Source organism: Bemisia tabaci, chromosome 9, assembly GCF_918797505.1.
Source record: "Bemisia tabaci chromosome 9, PGI_BMITA_v3".
Taxonomy (NCBI): domain Eukaryota; kingdom Metazoa; phylum Arthropoda; class Insecta; order Hemiptera; family Aleyrodidae; genus Bemisia; species Bemisia tabaci.
The window spans coordinates 18,750,097-18,773,176 of NC_092801.1; the positions used below are offsets into that span (position 1 = coordinate 18,750,097).

At 37.0% G+C, this 23,080-nt stretch overlaps 2 protein-coding genes across 2 annotated transcripts in view; one reads left to right on the forward strand and one right to left on the reverse strand.

Annotated features, from left to right (window-relative positions):
• Positions 1 to 3,799: 3,799 nt before the first annotated feature.
• The window catches only part of LOC109034810 (oxysterol-binding protein-related protein 9), a 109,342-nt gene continuing 90,061 nt past the window's right edge, over positions 3,800 to 23,080 (reverse strand). Inside the window, exons 7-15 of the mRNA XM_019048168.2 lie at positions 22,796 to 22,955; positions 15,437 to 15,636; positions 14,846 to 15,005; positions 13,651 to 13,904; positions 12,945 to 13,119; positions 9,795 to 10,014; positions 9,127 to 9,251; positions 8,319 to 8,424; positions 3,800 to 7,580 (exon numbers count right to left, since the gene is read on the reverse strand). Of these exons, the coding sequence (XP_018903713.2) occupies positions 7,506 to 7,580; positions 8,319 to 8,424; positions 9,127 to 9,251; positions 9,795 to 10,014; positions 12,945 to 13,119; positions 13,651 to 13,904; positions 14,846 to 15,005; positions 15,437 to 15,636; positions 22,796 to 22,955 (1,475 nt within the window). The 3' untranslated portion in view covers positions 3,800 to 7,505. The remainder of the gene's footprint in view (positions 7,581 to 8,318; positions 8,425 to 9,126; positions 9,252 to 9,794; positions 10,015 to 12,944; positions 13,120 to 13,650; positions 13,905 to 14,845; positions 15,006 to 15,436; positions 15,637 to 22,795; positions 22,956 to 23,080) is intronic.
• LOC140225428 (uncharacterized) lies at positions 10,084 to 12,810 on the forward strand. The gene has a single exon (XM_072304333.1). The coding sequence runs from the start codon at positions 10,695 to 10,697 to the stop codon at positions 11,976 to 11,978; it is 1,284 nt and encodes a 427-aa protein (XP_072160434.1). The 5' UTR covers positions 10,084 to 10,694; the 3' UTR covers positions 11,979 to 12,810.

Below are 23,080 nucleotides of genomic sequence, written 5' to 3' on the forward strand. Positions count from 1 at the left end.
AGTGTTTAAACAAATTCTGAAAATATCACGGTAGTTTTTTAACATGTTTTTCAAACAATTTTAGTGTTAAAAAATTATTCAACACTACAGCAAACTATTTAAAACAATTTTAGTGTTGAGAAACTACAGTTGATATTTTTAGACTTGTTTTAAACACTTTTTTACTTAAATTTTACCGCTCGTAAATTTTACTTCGAAAAATACCCAAAAATGGTTTCCTAAAACGAACATTAAATCAGTTTTTTTCAAGAGTTGTCTTTTTGAAATTTAAAATTTTTTTTTTACAGTCGTTGCTTCTAAGCGAGCCCTAGGATCCATAAGAATACGTGCATGACAGGGCTCATGTCACATGGATATAACTGTGATTTTAATGCGTTCGATTTTTCAAAAAAATTTACTCCCACTTTGATCTGTCGTATCTGAATATTTGAAAGGAGTATTTTCACATTTTTGATCAAACATAAATATTTCATCGTGATAAAATTGGCAACATTCGAATATCAATACGGTGTTTTTTCCTCAGCATGGCAGTGTAATCAACCGTCATTAGGGCTTACGCATTACACGAATTAGGATGAATTACTACGCGCTGGACGGAAGGAGGTGTCTTGAATGATTTTTCTGATGAATTTTGAATAATTGTCACGTGCACTTCCGTTTCTGATGCATTTGTAATAATTGTTCCGTTCTGACACCGAACCCGTGAACCGTTGAATCCTATCTAGTTTGAAGGGTAGAATCGATTACACATGATTCCGAGACTCACCGAAGCTTCCTGAGCCAAAAAAACGAGTGTTTTTGACAGTTCGTATCACCAGGGTCGGACTGGCTCGCATCTTAATAAGACGTGGGTCTGCAAATCCATCCTCACGGAAAAAACAACATAAATGCTGGGCACTACTGGCCGCTGGTTTGCAGGCGCAATGAAAAAAGCTTGGTTTCTTTTCCGCTGACTCAGAAATCTTAACTCCGAGTTGAAGAGTTGATGGGGTGCAACGTGTGATGCGATCATTTCGACTTCCAAACAGGTAAAATTGCATACCTATAAGATGAAGGCGAATTTATTTTTGGCTGACTCATTCGACTGAAACTTTAACGCAGGAGTAGAATAGTTGAATGGGGCGGAACGCATGATACATCTAAGAAGGTAAAATTGCGTATCCGCAAAATTTAGGAGAATAATTTTCGGCTGACGCAGGGACTTTAAATCAGGAACAGGAGTAGAAGAACTGAATGAAGTTAGCATTGTCGCAAACCGGAAAACGCAAAATTTCAGCAGTTTCAAGATTGACCATTAAGATCATCAGTGTGTTCCTACGCTCAGGACCATCCACCCTTGCTTTGATAGACTCTTAAACCAATGTAGCAGCCGTTGAAAAAAGTCATATAATGGTGAAGAAAACTGAAAAACATGAAATCCAAGATTTGATATGAAAGCTTTCTTTTACTGGAAATTATTTCTTTTTTCCCCTGGAATTATTTTCCTCAAGAAAAAATATTCTAGATTTTTTCCTTTCAATTTTTTTTATGCTTTTCTTCGCTGTGCCTTGAATGTGTAGTTGATATTTCAGAGTGAAACATAGGTTTCTTTTCCTTCAAATAACTACTACAAACTAAATAACTTTACGAGTCCGATTTTCTGGTCGGAAAAGCTCCACGAGTCCGCGGTACCGACAAAAACGCACTTATGCAACAGGGCCAAAAACACTCGTTTTTGACCGTTTCTCGGCTTAGGGAGCTCCGGCAAGTCTCAGGACCGGGCGCAATCAATTCTACGCCTCAAACTGCGTAGGATTCGACACTAATCTCGACATTTTCCCCCCTCCGAAATCGAGAAAAATCCACAGATTTGATATGATAGCTTTCTTTTACTGGAAATTATTTCTTTTTTTCCCCTGGAATTATTATTATGTATTATTATTTACGTATTATTATATTATTATTATATTATTTATTCCCATGGACTAAATTTTTTTCCCGTCCAAAATTGAGAGAAATCGACAGGGGTTGATTCTTGTCCAGGAAGGAGTACTCGAATCACAGCGATCGACACACTATAACGACTCGGTGTAGCAGAGAAAGATGACATCCTAGCATGAACATAATGAATAATCAATTCTTTCCTTTTTCTTGAGTTTTTAGAGAATTTCAGCTTTTTATATTTTCGCACCAGCGCGCCACGCTTCATTTAAACTATGCAACGCTTTGTTGCCAAAATGAGCTTTGAACTCAAGTTTAAACTTTCAGCGGAAGATTGTCTTATCATAAGGTTTTTTTGGGACAGATTTCAACTTTATTGACACTCGTCTCTGAAAAGGGGCCCAAAAATGTCATTTTTTTTATATTCTCATGTCAATTGAAAATACCTGATAATCCTCATGGTTTAATTTATAATAAAAATGAGGTTATTTCAAATCCCTTTTCCAAAAGGAAAATCCACACCATGAAGACTTTTTCCCTGCTTACTGACTTATCGAATTTTTTTTTAGAATATTTCATATACCTATTTTACGTGAAATTTTGTGCTTGTGGTTCCCGAGGGTGATATAATATACTTGAATGAATCATTAAAATAATGTTTTCGTCTCATCTCGGAAAAATAACGGCAGTTTTAAAAGTTCATATTAGTTTATACCCGTACACATTAGTGAAAAAGATGCAACGTCGCAAATTCAGGAATGAATTTTATTTATCTAACCGTCGGTGATGATATAATGTGTAATTGATCACGAGTGTATCATGATCTTCCGCCAGAAAGTCGAAGCGACACCGTAAAAGGCGCTTTGAGCAACTATACTACCACGGAAGTATTACACAGTATCGGCCAAAAATGAAGGCGTGCCGACGTTTGTAAATTGACTTGTTTCTTTTACTCTGTTAAGAGTCCTTCTGATCGTACGATGTGCGGATCTTGATCGATGGATTTTTGTAAAACTTAGTACCACGTGGCATTTTACGACGCAAAACTTGGATTTCAACTGAAATTTTCAAAATTCTAATATCCAAGATGATGAATTTGGCCTGAAATGCCATCTCGGCTCCTGTTCGATCGATTGTTGTGAAATTTGGTGTTGGGGTGTATATTCAGACGTAAAATCGAATGTTCAGTTAAATTTTCGAAATTAAAAAATCCAAGATGGCGGGAGTTGCCTAAAATGCTATTTTGACGGCCTCGAAAGTATCCGATTTTGCAATCGAATCGTTTCACGGTGGATCGAGTCAATGGGAGAATTCGGACAAAATTTGAAAACTTTAAAAGGTAACTTCGTCATTACAAGATGTCGAGGTCTCAAAAATGACCCCACTGGTTTTCTCGTAAAATTTACTTAGAGAGGCACCCATCAACATGTTAAATTTGACGAAATAAACGTGAAAATTTATAGTTTATTGAAAAAATTCATCTCGTGAATTTCGGGACACAATAGATGAAATATAAACGCCTTAACTGCCGTGCTGAGGAAAAACGCCATATGAACTTTCAAGAGTTGCTATATTTCCACAGACAAAACTTTCAATTTGGAAAAGAGCTATGAATTTTTTCTCCTAAAAATATCAGATAATTTAAATCTGATGGCGAATAAAAATTTCTGGAAAATTCAAAGAAAAATATTTGCTGGCCCCCTGAAAATTCATATTTAATCAAAGACAAGTTGGCAACGTTTAAAGACTCATACGGCGTTCTTCCTTTGCACAGCGATTGAGTTTCATTGTATTGTTCCACTTCTATCATACACAAGTATTGCCACTATATCGAATTAAAAAAAAATAGTGTTTTGGGGGGAAAAAATGACGATTAAAATCCCTTGAAAAGACTGATTTTTATTTGGTTTATTCCTCATTTTCCATTCATTTGTTTTCCTCATTGTGTACATAAGAAAAATTCTAAATTAATTAAAAATAAGAATATAACATACATGTTTCTAAGTGATAATGTAAAGATGTAAGTAAGTATTGCTTTTGAAAAGTCAACAACAGGGCGTTGGTGTTCCAACATGAGATTATCTAGGAGAAGCAAAGCTAATTGTCTCTAATTTGCTTTTTTCACAGCAGTAAAGTACAGACAAAAAATGGCTAAGATTTAAAATTCAAAAATCCTAGGACGCATTGAAAAAAACCATACGATAAGGGTTGCTGGCTATGGGTTCTTCTTCTGAACGGACGCAAATGTTAAACGAAATCACTCGAAAGTAGTGAATTCTGAAACGCAAAGAAACTGAGGTAGGCAAGATAAAAACAGAATGCCTCAGCATATGGACTGATAGAGCCAGAGAGAAAATGGATCTCACACAAAAGATAAAGCTGTGTGAATGAACTTCTCAAAGATATAATGACCCCAAATCACGACAATTATATAGACTAAGTCTGAAATACACTTCTTGGTGCGCAATTTGCCTGGTTTGGAGCACCCTTTTTTCAAATTTCCTGCATCCGGGGGCAGCTTTCTATTCACTGAAAACAAGCCAAAGGCAATCTCAGGCTATCTTTGTTGCTGCCGGTAATTGCCAATTTCTGGTTGTTGTTCGTTAGTTTTATTCACAAGCAATGTATGATCTTAGATGGTGGTCCATGCCCTCGCACACCATTTCTTTATTTATTGACCTGCAGATAACTTCGATAAATATTATGTTTTGAATCATCAGTTTTTATTGAACGAATATTGCCATTGCTTGTTCTGAGATAGGGTGACTGGACATTGCCCTCCATTGGAAATTTTAAAAAGAGTTTTTCCTGTTCAGCAAATTGCCACTTAAGGAGTAGATTTCAGACTTTTTAAAAGTTACTATTGTGATTTTTGCGCCAATTTACCCTTAAAAGGTCTATTCACGTGGCTCTCTTGTGTGCAACGCATCCATTGTCTGTGCTCAAAATTGAAAATGGAAATATGGTTCTTATTACAGTGGATTTTGGATTGGCCAGACTAATTGAGGCCTTACAGGTTAGGATAGAAACAAAAATCAATCATATGGTCATTAGAAATCAAATTATTGCATTAGAACACATATCTTGATCACATGAGTACAGAAAAAAAAACTGTAATGACTTAATATTCCAGGGCAAGAGTTCGTTTTTTTACAATGAAATACAATCCAGGTAAAGCGGTATCCTTACGATAGTTACAGATAATCCTGAGTCCACTGTACTTATTAAAAAAAGAAAAAAAAGGCACCAACCATACAAAAGACTGGCTGAAACATTTCAACATTGATATGAAAATTCAATTTACACTTGCCAACCAAGTACTTCGTAAAGTTCGGTTTTATTAAGCAAATATTTAGTCAAACAAAAAAATCATGTGTTGCTATGTTAGATTCTACAAAGAGGGATTGTACTTCAGAAAATTTTCTGTGAGGAAAATATGAGGGGAATTTCAAAAAATCATCCATCAAGGTTTGACCTTTGCTCACATTACAATTATTCAGAACAATAACATCAAGTCTCAGTCCGATCCCAATGTTAAAATCCATTATTCATCTCAAAAAAAATTGAGAATCTATTGAAATAAGTATTTTAATTGCAGGTGCGCAGTCGTTTCCGACAAGAGAGACTTTGACAGAATGCATCGATATTTCAAAAGAAGCAGTACTGATAGTTTACCAAAAAAAGTTCGTTTGAATGCTCCTACTTAAGTCTACAGATGCGAGTTTTCATTAGATCAATTATTGCTGACTTGGGTGAAAGATCGGAGTTTGGGTAAGTGACTGACATGAGAACAATTTGACTATATTTTGCGATAGGGGGATTAATTCTGACTGATTTCAGAAATGACAAAAAAGTCATTAGAATCAGAACAGTTAAGATAGGTGCTTTTGTGTGAGCCAGAAATTGTAGTTCCTTCTTGCAAATGTGGTATAATTGCTAATATCTCTGAGACAGAATTGTGAGAAACTTAGTTCATTTATGTGCTGAAAGTAAATGTAAGACTGCATCCGTTTGTAAAATTTATGTGCTTTGAACATGGCAGATGAAAACATTGAAAAAAATTCTCAGAACTAAGTGCTTCAAACTGCAAACTTTAAACCATTTGGACTCTGGTTTGATTTGTATTTCCTGTTCGATCAACCAGATTTTCCTCAAAATACATCCACAGTCCTTTTTACAACATGACTATTCTGGCCATTATGTAGTCAAGATTAAGAGAGAAAATTGGATTAGGTAGATAAATTAGTATGTCCATTCAACCTGCACCCTGTTTCAACTGTCGAGAGATTTAAAACAGCTAACGTCAAAAGTATGTAACAGATCACAGATATTTTTTACTGAGCAATTTTTGGCCAAGAAAAAAAAGGTGCAAACCAATGAAAGAATTTACAGTTCAATATTCCAAAAAACAGTAACTTATATTGATTCACATGCAATGCACTTGTCGTGAAAACGAGTTAGAATTGAAATAATATAATTCTAAAATGGTCAGTTGGATTGGTACTTTTAAATTAGATTCACTCTCCTTCCACAACTTTTCTCCCAGAGAAATCGTATCCGCCGAAACAAAAACAAATCAGTGTCTCATTGCATTTTAGTCCCCGTTCAGGACATAATCGTTCAACAGTCAACAATAACAATTTCAAATGGATTTGACACAATTTCAAAGCGATTTGTGACCACCAGAACTTGGAGTCAATGAAAAAATCCATAAGTACAAAAAATTTTCAACAAAAATAATGAAACTTAACTCCATGAGCTTGTGTTTCTAAGAATAAAAACCGTTCCCCAGAAAAAGAACCATCCTATAATTTGCCTACTTGAATATTCGATTACATGGAAAAGAAAGTCTGTGATATTACTGACACACTCAGTCGTTATTGATCAAGAGGAAACTCCCAATAATTTACCCATTTTCAGGTTATTTTAGCACATTTAAAATAAAAAAATCTATGAAAAAATAGAAGTTAAAAAAAAACAGAGGTTAAGAAAAAAAATAAAAAGGTAGAAGTTATTGAGAACACTAGAAACTATGAGGAAAATCAATAATTTTACAGACTTTCTTTTTTCGAATGCAGGATCTACGACAGGCGCTAAAAACCAAAAGAGATCAGTTTAGCTAGAATGTGTTCTAGTTACTTTGTATCATTTAATGACCTCTTATCTCTTAATAGCACCTTTGCATCCATTTCAAAATTTCAGAAACTCAACTAAAAAATAAGTTTAACGATGAAAATTATTCAGCTAATTCTTTTCTCCTTGGACCTGGCGCGAAGACACAAAGATTTAAGATCAGGATTTCGATTCGATAACAAAAATTTAAAATATACAAAAGTACAATGATTGTTTTAAAAACTATACACAAATTATAACACGAGAAAATGATACAGTTAGATACACTTATGCTTATGCAATTGTAACATAAAACGTGATATTCGATAGGTAACCATGGTATTTTTAAGGCAAAATAATAATTCAGGTTTGATCAAATTTTCTAGCGAGTCGTCACAAGTTTCCATTTCAAATTACGGTGTCCGTCATCGAGGTTTGCTGAATTATTCTTCACTTGGCTCGCTTGCTAATTGTTAGGAGCCTTTCTTTATCCTTTTTTCTAACGGATTGATGAACTCCCACTGACCACCAGCCTCACCTTTGAACCACTGCAAAAAGAAAATAAAAATTGATAAATATCGTTGTGCAAAGACTTCCCTATTATCTTGGTGGCTACGGACTTTAAAAAATACATTTTCCTGATTTCCATGACACATTTTGGTAAAATTTCCTGACAATTGAAGCTATGCTGATGGTTAAAAGCACATAATTTAAAATAATTTTCACGCAAAATTTGTTGTTTGAAACGTCAAACCCACTCTAGAAAGAAAATAAAGGTGACTAAAAAATTTCTTTACGTTTGATTTTGTAAAAACATAGCAGAAAAAAAAGCTAAAAACAAGTCTAAAACTCATGAAGTGGTACAGAGAATTGAAATAATAATTAAACAGATTTAACTTGAATCAGGATAGCTACATCAGACGTCGGCTAATATCCTCTGATGTTTTGTATCATAAAACAGAGAACTGAACCACTTAAAAACTAGAAATTTAGTGAGAATATTCTTCAAAATGTAGCATGACGTCACAAGAGAATTTCAAGGCGTAAAATAGTTCAGTTTTCGATAAAAAGAGTATGACATGAGAAAAGTTTTTTTATGTGAAGTGCAATTAGACTGCAATGAATCCATTTCATAAACACAGCTACAAGAAAAAAATGAAATTTTATTGGGAGGTTGAATTTTAAATAAAATGAGACAGACTTTTTACGTTACCATGCAACAGACATAAACGTTTTGAAAGTTTTTTTGATAGTCAAGCGAACGAAAGAAATATGGGAACACTTACTTTGGATTGCCAAGATTCTTCTTGTCTTTTCCTCGTAAGAGCTTCATCTCGTTGACGTTGCTCGATTTCATATTTAGCAGCAGATGCAGCTTCTACATTGTCATATCTAGAACCATTGAAGTTCAAGGATTAGATAATTGAAGTTTCAAAAAAATATTTACGGCATGAATGTTCAAGGATTAGATAATTGAAGTTTCAAAAAAATATTTTCGACATGAATGTTTAGTACATACTAATTTCATTTAATATTTTTAACCGCCTAAAAAAATTCCATGTTTCAACAAGAAATTATTTAAGACTGTCCACGTAGGAAGAGTGACCTTTGTACTGAACAAGTCAAAGCTGAAATATTGATATTACTACTTATAATTTTTGTTTGTCCAGGGTGTCTACTAAAACAGGCTGGTCAAAAATAAGTACTTTTACAGTACTTATTCAGTGCATTCCCAAGAAATTCAGTACCTATTCAACAGAGATTTAGAACTTTTTCAGTACCTTCAATCGACGAATTTCAAAAAATTTCAAAAATTTGAATCTCTCCCTTAAATTGCAACAAAAATGAAGAATTCTAGACCATCAAGCAGAATTATCGCACTTTTTCAGTACTTCCGGACCGCCCTTAAAAAATCAGTACTATTTCCAAACTTGTAGACACCCTGTTGTCACTCCTAAAAAAACTGCCTTGAGTGAATACGAACCCTTACTTTAATCAGCCATTTAGACAAGGTACTTCTATATTCTCATTTCTTTTTCTTTTTTTCCCCTTTACATAAAACTCAAGAATTTCCTTTACAGTGATGAGACTTACTTTAATCCTAGGGTGACTTCTTTCCAAACACGCCTGGATTCATTCTCCTCTTGGTTTTTGATTGGCACAACAACTTTTTTGATTATTTCTAAATTCCTGGTGTCGACGAAAGGCTCAACTTTACCCTGAAAACACAACGAAAGGACATTGCACCAATGAAAAGATTCAACTAAATTACACAGTGATAAAACAATTTTGACAACTGGTTATTCAGATCATTTCCACTTTTACTACAAGACTGGCCCAAAATAAAGCTTTAGATACTTTTTTTTCCACCTTCCTCGCTTTATGCACAGACCAAGACAAAATTCAATTTTGAGAAAGTATCCAAATCGATTGTTCTTATTCTTCTGAGGGGTTTCACACAATTGTTTGGCTATTCACTGGCTCAGGTAGACAATTTCTATTTTGGAAGAAACTTCAAAGTTCATGCGCCCTAGTTTTGTTGACAGCAAAATACCATTTGCGGAAGGCTACAAAAAAATTCACTGCTATTCCCTAACCTCTGCTATGATTTCTTCAAGTTTTGCAGTTCAAAGACATGTATGAGTACAAGTTACTAAATTTTACGATTAAGTGATATTCTAAAATTTATTTTACGAATATTTTTATTTTTTGATATTTGATCTATTGCTGCGTAAATTCTACAAATATTAAAAGGTGCTTACAGTGTCGTTCCACTTGGCTTCCATTAATCCATTCCAAACGCCATTAATTGATAAAAAGGGTTTCTTGTCGTTGGGCGCAAACACATCCGCTGTTACTCGGTGTTTCTTTCCACCGTAGAAAGGCTTTGTGTGGAATTCTACAGCACACTTGTAGCCTGACTGAGGGCAATCAATGCTAACAGATCCACCAAGCTCAATCCATGGCGTTGTTAAAATAGACCTGAAATCAATGTGCAGGCAGGTTTAGTTTGCTGAAAAGATGAGGGCAAGTTGGGAGATCAATTGAAATCCAGGTTATAGGACTTTTGGTCCAATTTTTTTTGTCCACAAATTTTTTCGTCCAATTTATTTTGTCCACGACTTTTTGTCCTTGAAATCTGGTCCAAGTTAAATTCGTCCTGGTAAATAGTTAGTCCTACGCATTTGTTCGTCCAGTGGTATTAGGTCACATTTCTGTGGTCCAGTAAGGTAAAAAAGTTATGTCCAAAACTCACGTCCAATGAGGCCGTTTCAGCTACTTCCTTTCAGCTTTCAGCTACTTTCAGTCATCGTCTGAGTCTTCTTCGTCCGAGTCCGGTGGATCTGCGCGTGGCGTGTGAATCAATTGGCGTTAAGATCAATTTATTTCGTAGCTATGGAGACCCTTAAATTTAATCCCAACATCGAAAGAAAAAACATCGAAGAGGTTATTTTAAAATTTTCGTTTAAAATTCAATGACGGTATATATTTTTGTTTTGAAATTTTATTAGTGTGGGTGACATTTGTTGATATACCATCCCCAAATCGAAAGAAGAAACATCAAAGAGGTGATTTTAAAATTTTCGTTCAAAATTCAATGACTGTATATATTTTTGTTTTGAAATTTTATTAGTATGTGTGACGTTTGTTGATATACTGAAATGGCTCCAACAGTGATACAGAGTAAACGCGACAAGCCCCTCCTTGTCAATGAAGGGTTTGTGTACCATCACCATTCGTACAATAAAGATAGGACGAGTAAGTACTGGAGGTGTGAGAGGCAAACATGCAATGCGAGATGCGTCACTAATACGAACGTGGAAGAACTAGTTGTTTATAAGTGCGATATCTCAACTCATTTGCATCTCCCGGATCATGCTGCAGTGGAGGCAATGCAGATCGTGCAAAATATTCGAGAATTAGCAGCTGAGCAACCGAATGCAAGACCCAGCGACGTTATAAGAACAGGGGTAGGAAACGTTGAAGAAGAAGTCAGCGTCAAACTACCGGAGGAAAATCATCTTAAGCGTATGGTTAACAGAAGACAGAACAAGGAAAGGCCGCGTTTACCAGGTCCAAATACGGTAAATTTTGAGATAACCGCTCCTTATGATAGAACTCGATCTGATCAGCTATTTTTACTGTACAACAGTGGTCGTGAGGGTGCCAATCGTACACTGATCTTTTCCACCAGTGAGAATCTTAGGATTTTGGCAGCGAGTGATACACTTCTGACTGATGGAACTTTTAAAGTTGTACCGCGGCAATTCCTTCAACTGTACACTCTGCACGGAGTCATTTTGGACACTGTCTTCCCATTTGTTTTTGTTTTAACGACACGAAAAGATGAGGGCACGTATGCAGACATATACCGTCAAGTGAAGGACATAGCAGCCGAACTAGATATTCATTTCAGCTTTCAATTTTTAAATACTGACTTTGAAGCAGCAAATATAAACGCGGTAAAAGAAGCACTCCCCAACGCTCGCATCGTCGGTTGCTTATTCCACTTTTCCCAGTCCTTATGGCGTCAGATTGTTAGCCGAGGGCTGCGGGCCGATTATTTAAATACAGAAGAACCCGAGTTACGACGTAACTTACTGGAACTCATGGCTCTGCCGTTCATCCCTCCTGCAGATTTGGTGGAAACTTTCATTTTTCTCTATGAGGAAATAGACGACGCTTTAACCGAATTTGCGACGTACGTTGACCACAGGTACGTGCGTGGCAAACCAGCTCGGGGAAGAAGACGTGCGGTACCTCCCCTGTTCCCTCCCGAAACATGGAACGTCTACAACTTAGTTTTGGCAGATCGTATTAGAACAAACAACGCAGTTGAGGGCTTTCACTCAAAATTCAACCAAATCGTCGGCACGCATCATGCTAACATTTGGAAGCTCATTGACGCTTTTAAAAAGGTTCAACAGGACACAGAGCGTACGTAAACACAGGCTCAGGGGGGTCATCGCCGCTTTAAACCACCGGTGAGCAAGAAGTACACTACCAATCAGGCAATGATTGCCAACATCGTCCGAAATTACCAACATTACAAGGACACGAACTCACTTAAGAAGTACCTCCGAGCATGTGCGTACCACCTCAAGTTGCACACGCCACGCGCAGATCCACCGGACTCGGACGAAGAAGACTCAGACGATGACTGAAAGTAGCTGAAAGCTCAAAGGAAATAGCTGAAACGGCCTCATTGGACGTGAGTTTTGGACATAACTTTTTTACCTTACTGGACCACAGAAATGTGACCTAATACCACTGGACGAACAAATGCGTAGGACTAACTATTTACCAGGACGAATTTAACTTGGACCAGATTTCAAGGACAAAAAGTCGTGGACAAAATAAATTGGACGAAAAAATTTATGGACAAAAAAAATTGGACCAAAAGTCCTGTAACCGAAATCCACGGGGTCTAAAATGGGTTGAATGGACCGAGTCCACTTGTCAAGACATGAAAAGAGCATCATTCTTCCCTAACCACTATGTTTTACTTCCTTTTTTATCAAATCTAAATCTTCCTTTCGGTCATACTTCAAAGCTGCCCTTAAAAAGCACCAATCTTTAAAGATATCAGCAAAAGTTTGAAAACCTTCAAAGTTTCCTTGAAAATATTCTGTTTCTGAGGAGAGCACTTAATATCTGCTTACAGATTTATAATGTGCTGATATATATGTTGACTTTGGATTAGTGGAGGCTTTCTGGCTTTTTGCAAACTTCCTGGAAAACGTGAATGCTTCCAAAAACTGATCAGAGAATACAAAAGAGAATACTGATTACAAAAAATAAGTGCTTAATTTTATTACTTCTTGGTTTTTTTTTATTACATAATTACTTTATTTTATTTTCTTTAATATACAGAACCCATTGGAATAGAAACATCAGACTGTTGATCTTACCTGCCGTAGCCATTTGGAAAGGTGCAAATGTACTCTTCGTTGTGGTCCAACAATTTCAGTCTCCCTTCTCCCACGTTATGTACTCCGATCGAAAGACCAAGGAATTTGGATTTAGTCCATACATGTGCACAGAACTGGACTCTTTTTTCGAAGTGTTCACCATAAAATGCTGAAACTGATGAGACAGAAGAACCATGTTAAGAAGTTTCAATAGAGGAAAAAATGAATAGGAAACAAAGAGACTAGCCGCCGCACCTGCTAGCAATAGATCGTTGAGCTTTTATTTCTAAGCCAACGATATTGGTCCTACGGAAACGCACAGAGGACATTGGGAAAAAAAATAAAAGGGCTTTGGCGCAAACTGATAATGAATTTAAAACAATTGAGTCAAAATTACAAGTGAAGGTAAATAAATAAAAAATCTAAAAGAGGTTGTGACATTTAAAAAAAAATACATTTAAAAAATAGTACCTACCCTATTGCCTTACAAGAGATTGTCCACTAAAACTTTTTAACAGCTGTTATATTGTATTTTTTGACAAAGTTTATCTTGTATGCTAAGTATGCTGAACATCTTCGGATGAATTTTAGGACTATTCAGAAATGTGATACTGATGACCCTTCCAAAAAGTTCAGAAGCTGCTTGAATCTTTTTGATCTATTCTCTTGGAGAAAAGCTTTTATAAAAATTTTATAATAAACTTACTGGGCGGATGATGGGATACTTGTTCTGCTATGAAAATAAGCTGATCCTTTGTAGCATCAGGTAGAGGTCCATCTGGGACTTTTTCCGTTGTACTAGAGAAACCAGGAATGTTCCAATGACACTTGAATACCTCCCCTAGAATTGGATTGTAAGGTTTCTTGGCCACACCACTTTTGCGGCTGGCATGATATGAGGTGAGGTACCACTTGACAATTTCTACCATTCGATCTTTGGGTGAAGTTAATTCAACAGTTCTGGAATAATTATAAAACAAAACAAAAATTCATAATGTTATATTTAAAGAACTCTCCTATAGGAGATACATGAACTGTATTTTCATAGTCAATAAAATGGATCGCATGATAAGGTGCAAATGTAAGCATTATGAAATAGGTTTTCTTTTTACTCTTGCTCGATTTACGTAAGCAACAAAAAGTATTGAAAGTAACTCCAAACTAAGGTATCGATTTTTTTATACATAAATTCAAACTTCCTGTTCATACAAAAACTATGATCTACTTGAGACATACAAAATGTAACCCAGACAATTTCTGCGGTATAAAAATATAATAACCTCCATCTCAGTACTTCGGCTCTACTGATGCACATTATTTACCCTTTGAACAATACAGAAGGAATACTGCACAATTAAGAAGCTTGCAAAAAATGTTGTAGAGCGCAACATGATTCACATAGAATCTGGGATGTCATGTGAATGAAAAATTACATTTTTTTCTGACCAGTGCTGCATAAGAATGTTAAAATCTTTGTCTGAAATTAATTTCTGTAATATTTCTTGCGCTTATCATGATCTGAGTGAAATTTTGAAGAGGCAAAATATGTCACAATGTTTAAATTTATACTTAATCTAGTGGTCAATTATGGATAATTCATTGAGCAATTTGCTCAGTGCAGCAAATGTTAGTTGGTCTTTCAATGTTTTGTACAGCAGAACTAAATGCTGGCTCGTTTCATCTGCACCTAAATAAGTTTACAACTTGGGTAGTCATTCACTGCGTGCAAAATTACAGTACTAGCACAATCACTTCTCAACATTAAGCAAAGCAATACTTATCAAACTTTTTTTAAACTAAAATGTTGATTTCCAAAATAAAATAGTTCAAATAGTCATCTCCTTTGAATCCCTGACAATTTGATGAACATCAAATGTAAATAGGAGGAAAACAGGACTTACTTCAAAATTAGATCAGGGTGGACAAAAAAATCTGCATACATTTCTAAAAGGGATCGCCTTTCTAAAATAAACGTAGGAAGCACAACTTTGGTAAGGTCCATTCCGATTTTGACCTGAGATATGAGATGCGTGACGACTGATCCATGATTCTCCAACGAAACTGCAATAGGCAGAGAACAATCATGAGTGAACAGAGATATAAGAAGGGTCAATAAATTTTTTAAAGTAAAAAAAGTTACATAAATTAGGGCAATACAGTAAATACTTGCAAAGATGTTGCAAAAGCTGAATCGAAGTACTCAAATTTTTCATCTAAGTATGCAACCTTTTAAAGTTTCTGGTTTTTAAGCTTTGATTCCTTTTTGAAACCTCTAAAAAAGAACTTTTGATTATTAATATTTTTTTTTTTACTAGAATACATTAATTTTCGACTTAAATAATGGTGCTCTTCAAGAGAAATGGTGATTTTCTACACTTTCTTTCAGCTTTTAAACCTTTCTTCTTAAGTTCTCAAACAGCATTTCATGATTCTCCATTATCTGCAATTCTTAATCGTTTGAATTGTTTTCAACTCTGATCGATACTGCTTACCTTCATTTTCATTTTCATCTTCGTAAAGTGCATCATAGTCTATGTCACCATCTGGAGTTTTGGGAGCAGATCTGGGGCCTGAGGAGGTGGAGGCTTGCTTGACTGGGCGTTTATCCGATGGACTGGAGGAATTAATTGAATCACTAGGCGTCTGAGATTGTACTGTGTCTGGTTCATTCTGAGCTTCCTCGGAATCGGATCTATCGAAAAAAAAGAATCAGGTTATAAAATTGATCCAATTGAAAGAAAAAATACACAGAATAATTGAAAAAGCCACACCAAATTTGTAAAGATTGGCTCTAAAATGCAATTTTTGGAGATACGATTGATTCAATTACACCGGGTATCAATAATTTCTTCACTTTTCAATTCCCTGACTTTTTTTTGCTTTTCCTCTAACTTCAAAATATTCTATGACCACGGAGCAAAACCACATATTTCTATTTGTGATGTTGCAGACTTCGCCTGTCACTTTTCATTTTGTCTTGGAAAATCTGCTCAACATAACATCTTGAAAATCGCCATTTTTCTTCCCTTTTGGCGGAATATTCTGCACAAATTTAAAGCTATGAAGTTGACTTGCTCCTCTTCAAAAAAATAAAATAGGTGCCAGAATTTTCACCACAATGGAGCTACAAGGTTTAACACTTTGGCCATCAATGTAAATGCCCAGAATTTCCCTGACCATTGATTAAAGAACTCCACTTATTGTTAGATTTTTCTCTTCTTCAGTACGCTGACTCGCTAAACTATGAAGAAAAGAGCCACTTCTAGAGATTCAAATCGAGGACAAAGGCTCTAGCAGCTTGTTTGCACTCTCTTAAAAGTCATTGAAGTTGCCGAACCCGATAAGGTGAAAAGGAGTGCAGACAGGAGAGCCAGAAAGCAGGGTAATTGCGGAGAAGTTTCCGAACGGTACAGGTATTGTGCATTTAACCTCCATAAGATGTACGAAACCTTTTTAATATTCTTGTTCAAACATGACAATTGTAACAGTTAAACATGATACTATACACCCGAACCACACCTCATTAAAGATAAGACCATAGGACACATGGATCAAGGTTGGGAATCTTGATGAAAAGGAGTAAAAGCTACGGAGAAACTATGCGATAAGGACAAATACAGTAGTATACTGATAAATCGACCAATGCAGCATGCAGATGGACCTGTGGCCAAGGTATGACGCAAAACGCTCTTCAAAATTTTACAAGGAAAACTATAATTCTTTGGAAACCTAGTAAACATAATTTCTTGAGAGCTGCCTAGATTCTTCTTCTATTACTTATTTAGCAGAATATTCAAGATAGATTTTAATGCTTTCTTCTCTTCAAAAAAATAAAATAAGGGCGGTACTTTAGAAACACTGCAACCGACGTATGGAATCATACAGGAGGGGGTGATAAACTGCAGCTGGAATCTTAAAAACTACAAACTATTTCAAGACATTACAGTCCACACCAGGTAGACGTAAAAAAAGAGACTTATTGAGGCATGAAAAAATTGGGACAAAAAGTCAGAATTGCATCATTCGCTAAAGCAAGCTAGGGGGCACATAGGGCAAAGATGCAAGAGGAGGAGATGGTTTCATCAGCAATTTACGCCTTGTGCAGTAGATTTCAATCTTTCACAGTTCCACAATATTCAATTTTGTAAAATCAAAATTGTGACAGATTTTTTGTCAACATTCACCATGTTACTTGTTGTTATAACGACTGTTTCTGACAAAAGTGAGCAGAGCTTGTTCTGATGTATTCAGCAAGCTTAAAGTAGGCAAAGTACCCCAAGAAGCTGCAGGTCATGGTGCTTTCGGCAATTCAAGGCATTGTGTTTCAGATGATATCCACGACAAGAATTTATAGTGATGAAATCTCTGACAAGCAACACAGAAGAGGCCATTGTTTTAGACTCCGTGGCATTAGAGTGTTGGGCAACACTATATGTGATGCATTCTTCCCTCATCTTGAGAAAATTTTTCGACGTTATCTGAATTCGACAAAATTCAAAAAAATACATAGAAAAAGACTCAAAACTTGTCAGAAAAAGAAAGCTACAACTCAGGTTGTTTTCTGAGGCTTCCAGATTTAGCAGAAACTATAGGTAATCTTGCGACCTTTTTTTCCTCCTACCTCTGTTGCTCGATTAAGATATTGAAGAGATGATACTTAAATAACTTTGATTGAAAAACGATAATGAATCAATCTCTTTGCATTTGATACATTAAATAACAAGCTCCAATATAACAGAACTACACTTTTCTAGGGAATAACGACTTGGTCAGGAATGACAGCTAGAGCAAAGGAGTAACAAATGTAACAGACAATCTCTCATGTTACGGAAATACGCATACTTACGTAGTTCAAAATAGAATAAACTGCCAATTGCATAGGTGGTGCAGAGCAGAACAGAAACATTGAGGCAACATGCTAACCTTTCTACACATTTGGTGCTTGCAAAAGAAAAGGGGTGCAAAAGGAGAGAGAAGAATTTATAGAGACCATTATGAGAAAACCATTCTAAAAATTGCGCATTCCAAGATCCAGGGTGACTTGCATTCGAATCGAACTGGATAACAAACCTTTCGTTGGGTTTGGTAACGCTATCCCTTCGACTGAGGCTATTCCATTTCGAAGTAAGAACGCGAAGCATGGTGACAGGGATATCTAGTTGCGTTGAAACTTAGCTACTGCGATGGTAAACAAACGCGAAGAGGAGGGACGATTGACATCTTCACTGGATGTTACGCTACCACTAAAATTGATCTTCACAAATCTTAGATACACGGGTAAAGCTGTGAGAGATTCGACAGGGAAGGAGAAATTTACCTGGGCTTATAGCACCGAAAACGACACATTAGATTTCAAAAGGTAACAAACTCAGGGGGGACATGGTGGCACTGAGGGGGGAGGGGGTTGATAATTGGATCTTGGCTAGTGGTATAGGGAAGGTGCGGAAATGCCTGATTCCTGTGCAACGGTTCTAAGCGCAAACAAATAACACAGAGAAAACCAGAAAAGTTGTGTAATAGACTCTGACGAGGGCGGAGAACAGGTTTTCATTCGCCAAGCGCGTCTCGGCTACGAATGCCAAGAACGAAGAACGATTGATTTTAAGGTTAACTACAGAACAGATCGATAACCGAACGGCAAAGTTACGCGATCGAACTCCGCTTTGTGAAAATTAAAGATTCGCGAATTCGCCTCGGAGCTGAGGATCTCGGTGTTACGTTACGCACTGATTGTTGACATTGAACGTGAAAATCAAAACAAATGATTGGCAAAGTGCAGATAAGACGCACAGTGAGCTAGCGCCAGGAACCGCAACTACAGCTGATAACGCGGTTGTCAAGTTGCGTCGCAAAAAAAAATAATATTCCGACAGCATAACGCGCGCGTTTCAAGTTACACGGTCTTCATTTGAAAGAAATCGACGGTCAGGGCGAAAAATTCGTTTATTCACTGAAATAATTAAAAAGCTTTAATAATGTTATTTTTTTAGGAGAAAACTACCGAAAAATTCCTTTAGAAATTTTCTATGTGGGTATGTTTTTGAATGAGCGAGGAAAATTCACAATAAATTTTCGAAAATGACGGACAATTTTGGATGTTACATGAGTAAGGACTTTCAAAAAGCAAAATTCAAACACTCTTTAAAGAACTGTTAAAATTCTTGATTTAGGAAACTCTTTTTGGGTATTTTATTCAAGTAAAATTTATCTCTTTGTGAACTTGGCTTACATCAAAGATTCTTTGAAACAAATGAGTTTTTTTTTTGTTTTTTTTTTTTTTTTTTTGTTTTTTTTTGTAAGAACAATTTCAAATATTTTAAACGTTAGAAAACTACATTAATATTTTGAGAGTTTCATAACACTTTTTCACTCAAGTTTTACCTCTAGTACTTAGTTTTAATTAAAAAGAAATACCCAAAGAAGAGTTTCCTAAATAAAGTTTCTTTGAGGTTTTGCTAAAATTTTGCTAAAATTTACGAGTATTTTTAACAGTTTTCATGCAGTCGTTGCTTCAAGGGTGGTTTTCTCTGAAGGAAACACAATCCAAGCAGCCACTTGTTTCGTGGCAGACAAGCAAAACAGAGTAAGAAACGTGAAATCCACTGATTCCTACATAATCTATTCCGAATTTCCTCTTGTGAAGTTTCGTCGTTTTGTTTGATTACCTATTTACGGATGTGGGTCTTCCATTAGAAATTCCGAGACCATCTTGTCCATGGTGTCTAGTTTTCTTGGCAAAGCTCATCCCCTAATTTTTCCCTGATTTTGAGGAGCTCATTCCCTGATGAGAAAGCGAAGTTTTCTCCCGCTTTCCCGGGATTTTCTTGGGGAAAAGAATATCATTTTCTAGAATTTTAGACATGCATATCGATTTTAATTAAGCTTACAGTCATTTCTTTGGCTCACGTCGGATTAGACCGCCATATTTGAAAACGAAATGATCCCTGGGTGGTTCGAGAGGAGATTCCCGTTTCTGGAACAGATTCCCTGATTTTCCCGGTAAATTTTAATTCCCTGATGAATCCCGGTTTTCCCTGGTTTTTAAAAAAACTAGACACCATCATCTTGTCCGACAACCACACACTGGAAAAAAAAACACATTGGATGTAGAGTCCAGACTCTTAAAAACATCGAACAGAAAAAGTTGGTGCTCTTGATTCAATCAGAATCTAGCTTAAATCAAGAACCAAGCCTCTTAATTTAAGCGGATTTCGTTTTGATTCAAGCAAAAATCCGATTGAATCAAGAGTATTTTCTTTGGTCAATGTTTTCAAGACGAGTCTGGACTCTAGATCTAATGTGTTTTTTCCCCCGTGCAGGCGGAAAAGAAAACCTCGCTCGTCGCGGTTCAAAAACTCGATTATACGGTGCACGAGTTGGCAAGGCGGCAGCGACACGGGGAGGGGAGACCGGGGCATCATGGCGCCTGCGTCTAGCTCACGCGCAATCTTTACCTACGACACGAATTGGAACGACTGCAACGAGGTTGAACAACGGGGGGAAAAAAAGATAAACACGACCATTAAACCAATATTTTCCCCGAGTCAGACGTGCCACGTTACTCTGACACTTGTCCCGGGATTTCGCTGCGGCCGATGACACCCCCCCCCCCCCCCCCGGCCGCCGCGGGCTGACTCCGTAGACAGCTTTATTTACACGCTAAAATGGGTTGCGCCGGTAAATGGGTCACGGATCCGCCGAAAGGAAAATACCCTTTGTACAGGTGCATTGCTCTGCGGGGAGAGAGGTAGAAAAATGGGTGGGGCAAGGAAAGAAATGGAGCTCTTGCATGTGTCAGGACTTGGCGATTTAAGCTGTGGTACCTCTGTAAAATGGAGATGTTGCATGTGTGAGGAATTTTCGATTTGACTGTTGATTCTTGTGTAAAAGTTCGCGAAAAACACGATGGTGCCACTGGTTCTCTCTGAAATCAACTCCCAAGCTCAAAAAAAGCTCTCAAGTTGAGGCAAAAATGGAGGGGATATCCCACGCTATTCTGAGGGTCCATCTCTACATCAAGACAAACTCTCCATGAAAAGATACCTAGGGAGCAAATATATTAGCAGGGTTGCCGTGTTTTCAGTTTTAGAGTCCCCAAATAAAGTGGCAGCCCTGTCAATATATTTGCTCCCTATCTTTGCACGGAGAGTTTGTCTTGATGTAGAGGTGCACTCTCAGGATAGCGTGAGATATCCCCTCCATTTTGGCCTCAACTTGAGAGCTTTTTTAGAGCTTGGGAGTTGATTTCAGAGGGAACCAGTGGCACCATCGTGTTTCTTGCGAACTTTTACATAAGAATCAACAGTCAAATCGCAAATTCTTCGCACATGCAACATCTCCATTTTGCGAGAAACACGATGGTGCCACTGATTTTCTCTGAGATGAACTCCAAAACTCACAAGAAGCTCCCAAAGTTGAGGCTGTAGTGCAGAGGATATCCCACGCTATTCTGACCACCTCTGTATTAAGTGGATTGCATTTTGCAAAACGGAACCAAGACCACTCCGATGTTGCTAGGGTTGTGCGACTTGCATTCTTTGAATAAAATTACTGAAATCATGAAAACAGTTTTCACAAAGTTGATTATTGTCTTGAGTTCATTCCTATTGTTCATAATTTATTGGGTGTGAAGATAAAATTTGTTTAGATGATCTGTTAGTACATGCAAGGTGAAAAAAGTTGCACGATCTTAGTGACATTGGAGTGCCCCTGGTCCTTTTTTCAAAATGCGATCCAAGTAAAACTCTCCATGCACAGATAAGGAGCGAATACATTAGCAGGGTTGCCTCTTTGTTTGAGGACTTCAAAACTAAATTCACAGCAACCCTGCTGAAGTATTTGCTCCCATCTTTGCATAAGGAGTTAGGCTTAATAAAGAAGTGGACTCTCAGGATAGCGTGGGATATCCCCTCCATTATGGCCTCAACTTAAGAGCTTTTTTTGAGCCTTGGAGTTGATTTCAGAGAAAACCAGTGGCAGCATAGTGTTCCTTGAGATATTTTACGATGGGAAAAGTATTTAAATTGCAAATCCCCCACACATGAAAGGGCTCTATTTACAAGGCTTTGAAGGTAGGATTTTCTAATTTTTCCAGGACGCGGAAATCATAGTTTTCTGAACCAGTACAGTCATTTTGGAAATTTTAGGACATCATTCTCAGAAAGGTCCCCTTTTCAAAAATGGGAGAGTACACTTTTTGATTCTTTTCTAAGTAACTAACTACTTAGGCCATGCTGACACCTGAATCTCAGCGACTCAAAGGAAGGATAGAGGGAAGAAAGTAAGTTAGGGCAAGTAAAAAAGGCGAAAATCAAGCAGTGGTTAGTTTGTGAAGCGCTGTACAAAGCAACTAACATAAAAATTGCCAAACTTAAGAGACACCCATAAATTACATCACACTCTGAGAGACAGGTTGGAGTCTGGCTCGAGCAAAAAGTGCAAGATAAGGGCATAGAGTGCTGGAGTTGCAATGTAAATGGGCTGGCACCATGTTCTGCTCAAAGAATTCCGAGCCCAGTGTGCGCCGAGCTCGGGTCACTTTTTCAATATATGTTCGATCCAAAATAATGGTGTGGAATATGTGATTCCTATCTTCTTTGTTTACATCAGATGGCCGGGTCCCCGTGTATCGCAAACAATCGATCATGTATCGAAAAAAAGACCTGGCGTCACACAGCTGTCTCGGAATTCGGGACCTGGAAAATGCTTAAAAGTGGCGCCAGCTCTCCCATTTACATTACGACTCTGTGCACTCTATGGATGAGGAGATAGAGAAGGCCCAAGACCTGATTTTTAGCATGGTGTATATTATGGAAGGCTCCTCGAGGAAAAGTTTCTTTAGACCCACTTACCCTGGAATGTTGGACGAAATTTTAGAATTAGTGGAAAGTTTATCGTCGGAAGGCGAGCTAACTTCATCCCTGGCATCGAAAAAGTCATCATCTTCTGAGCTAGAGTAAGAGGTTTCTGGTACAACCAGTGAAGGCGGAATTCCTCCTCCTATACTATCATCTGAAAATGAAAACGTAGAGGAGGTTCATTAACGAGGGTTAAGAAAGCTGAATGTTTTTCTCTAAAACTTTTGAAAAGAGGAGGCAAGAGGCACCTACACACCTGTATAGATCGAAGATATAACA

Coding starts and splice junctions, on each gene's coding strand:
- LOC140225428 (XM_072304333.1), top strand. CDS start 10,695: ATGGCTCCAACAGTGATACAGAGTAAACGCGACAAGCCCCTCCTTGTC.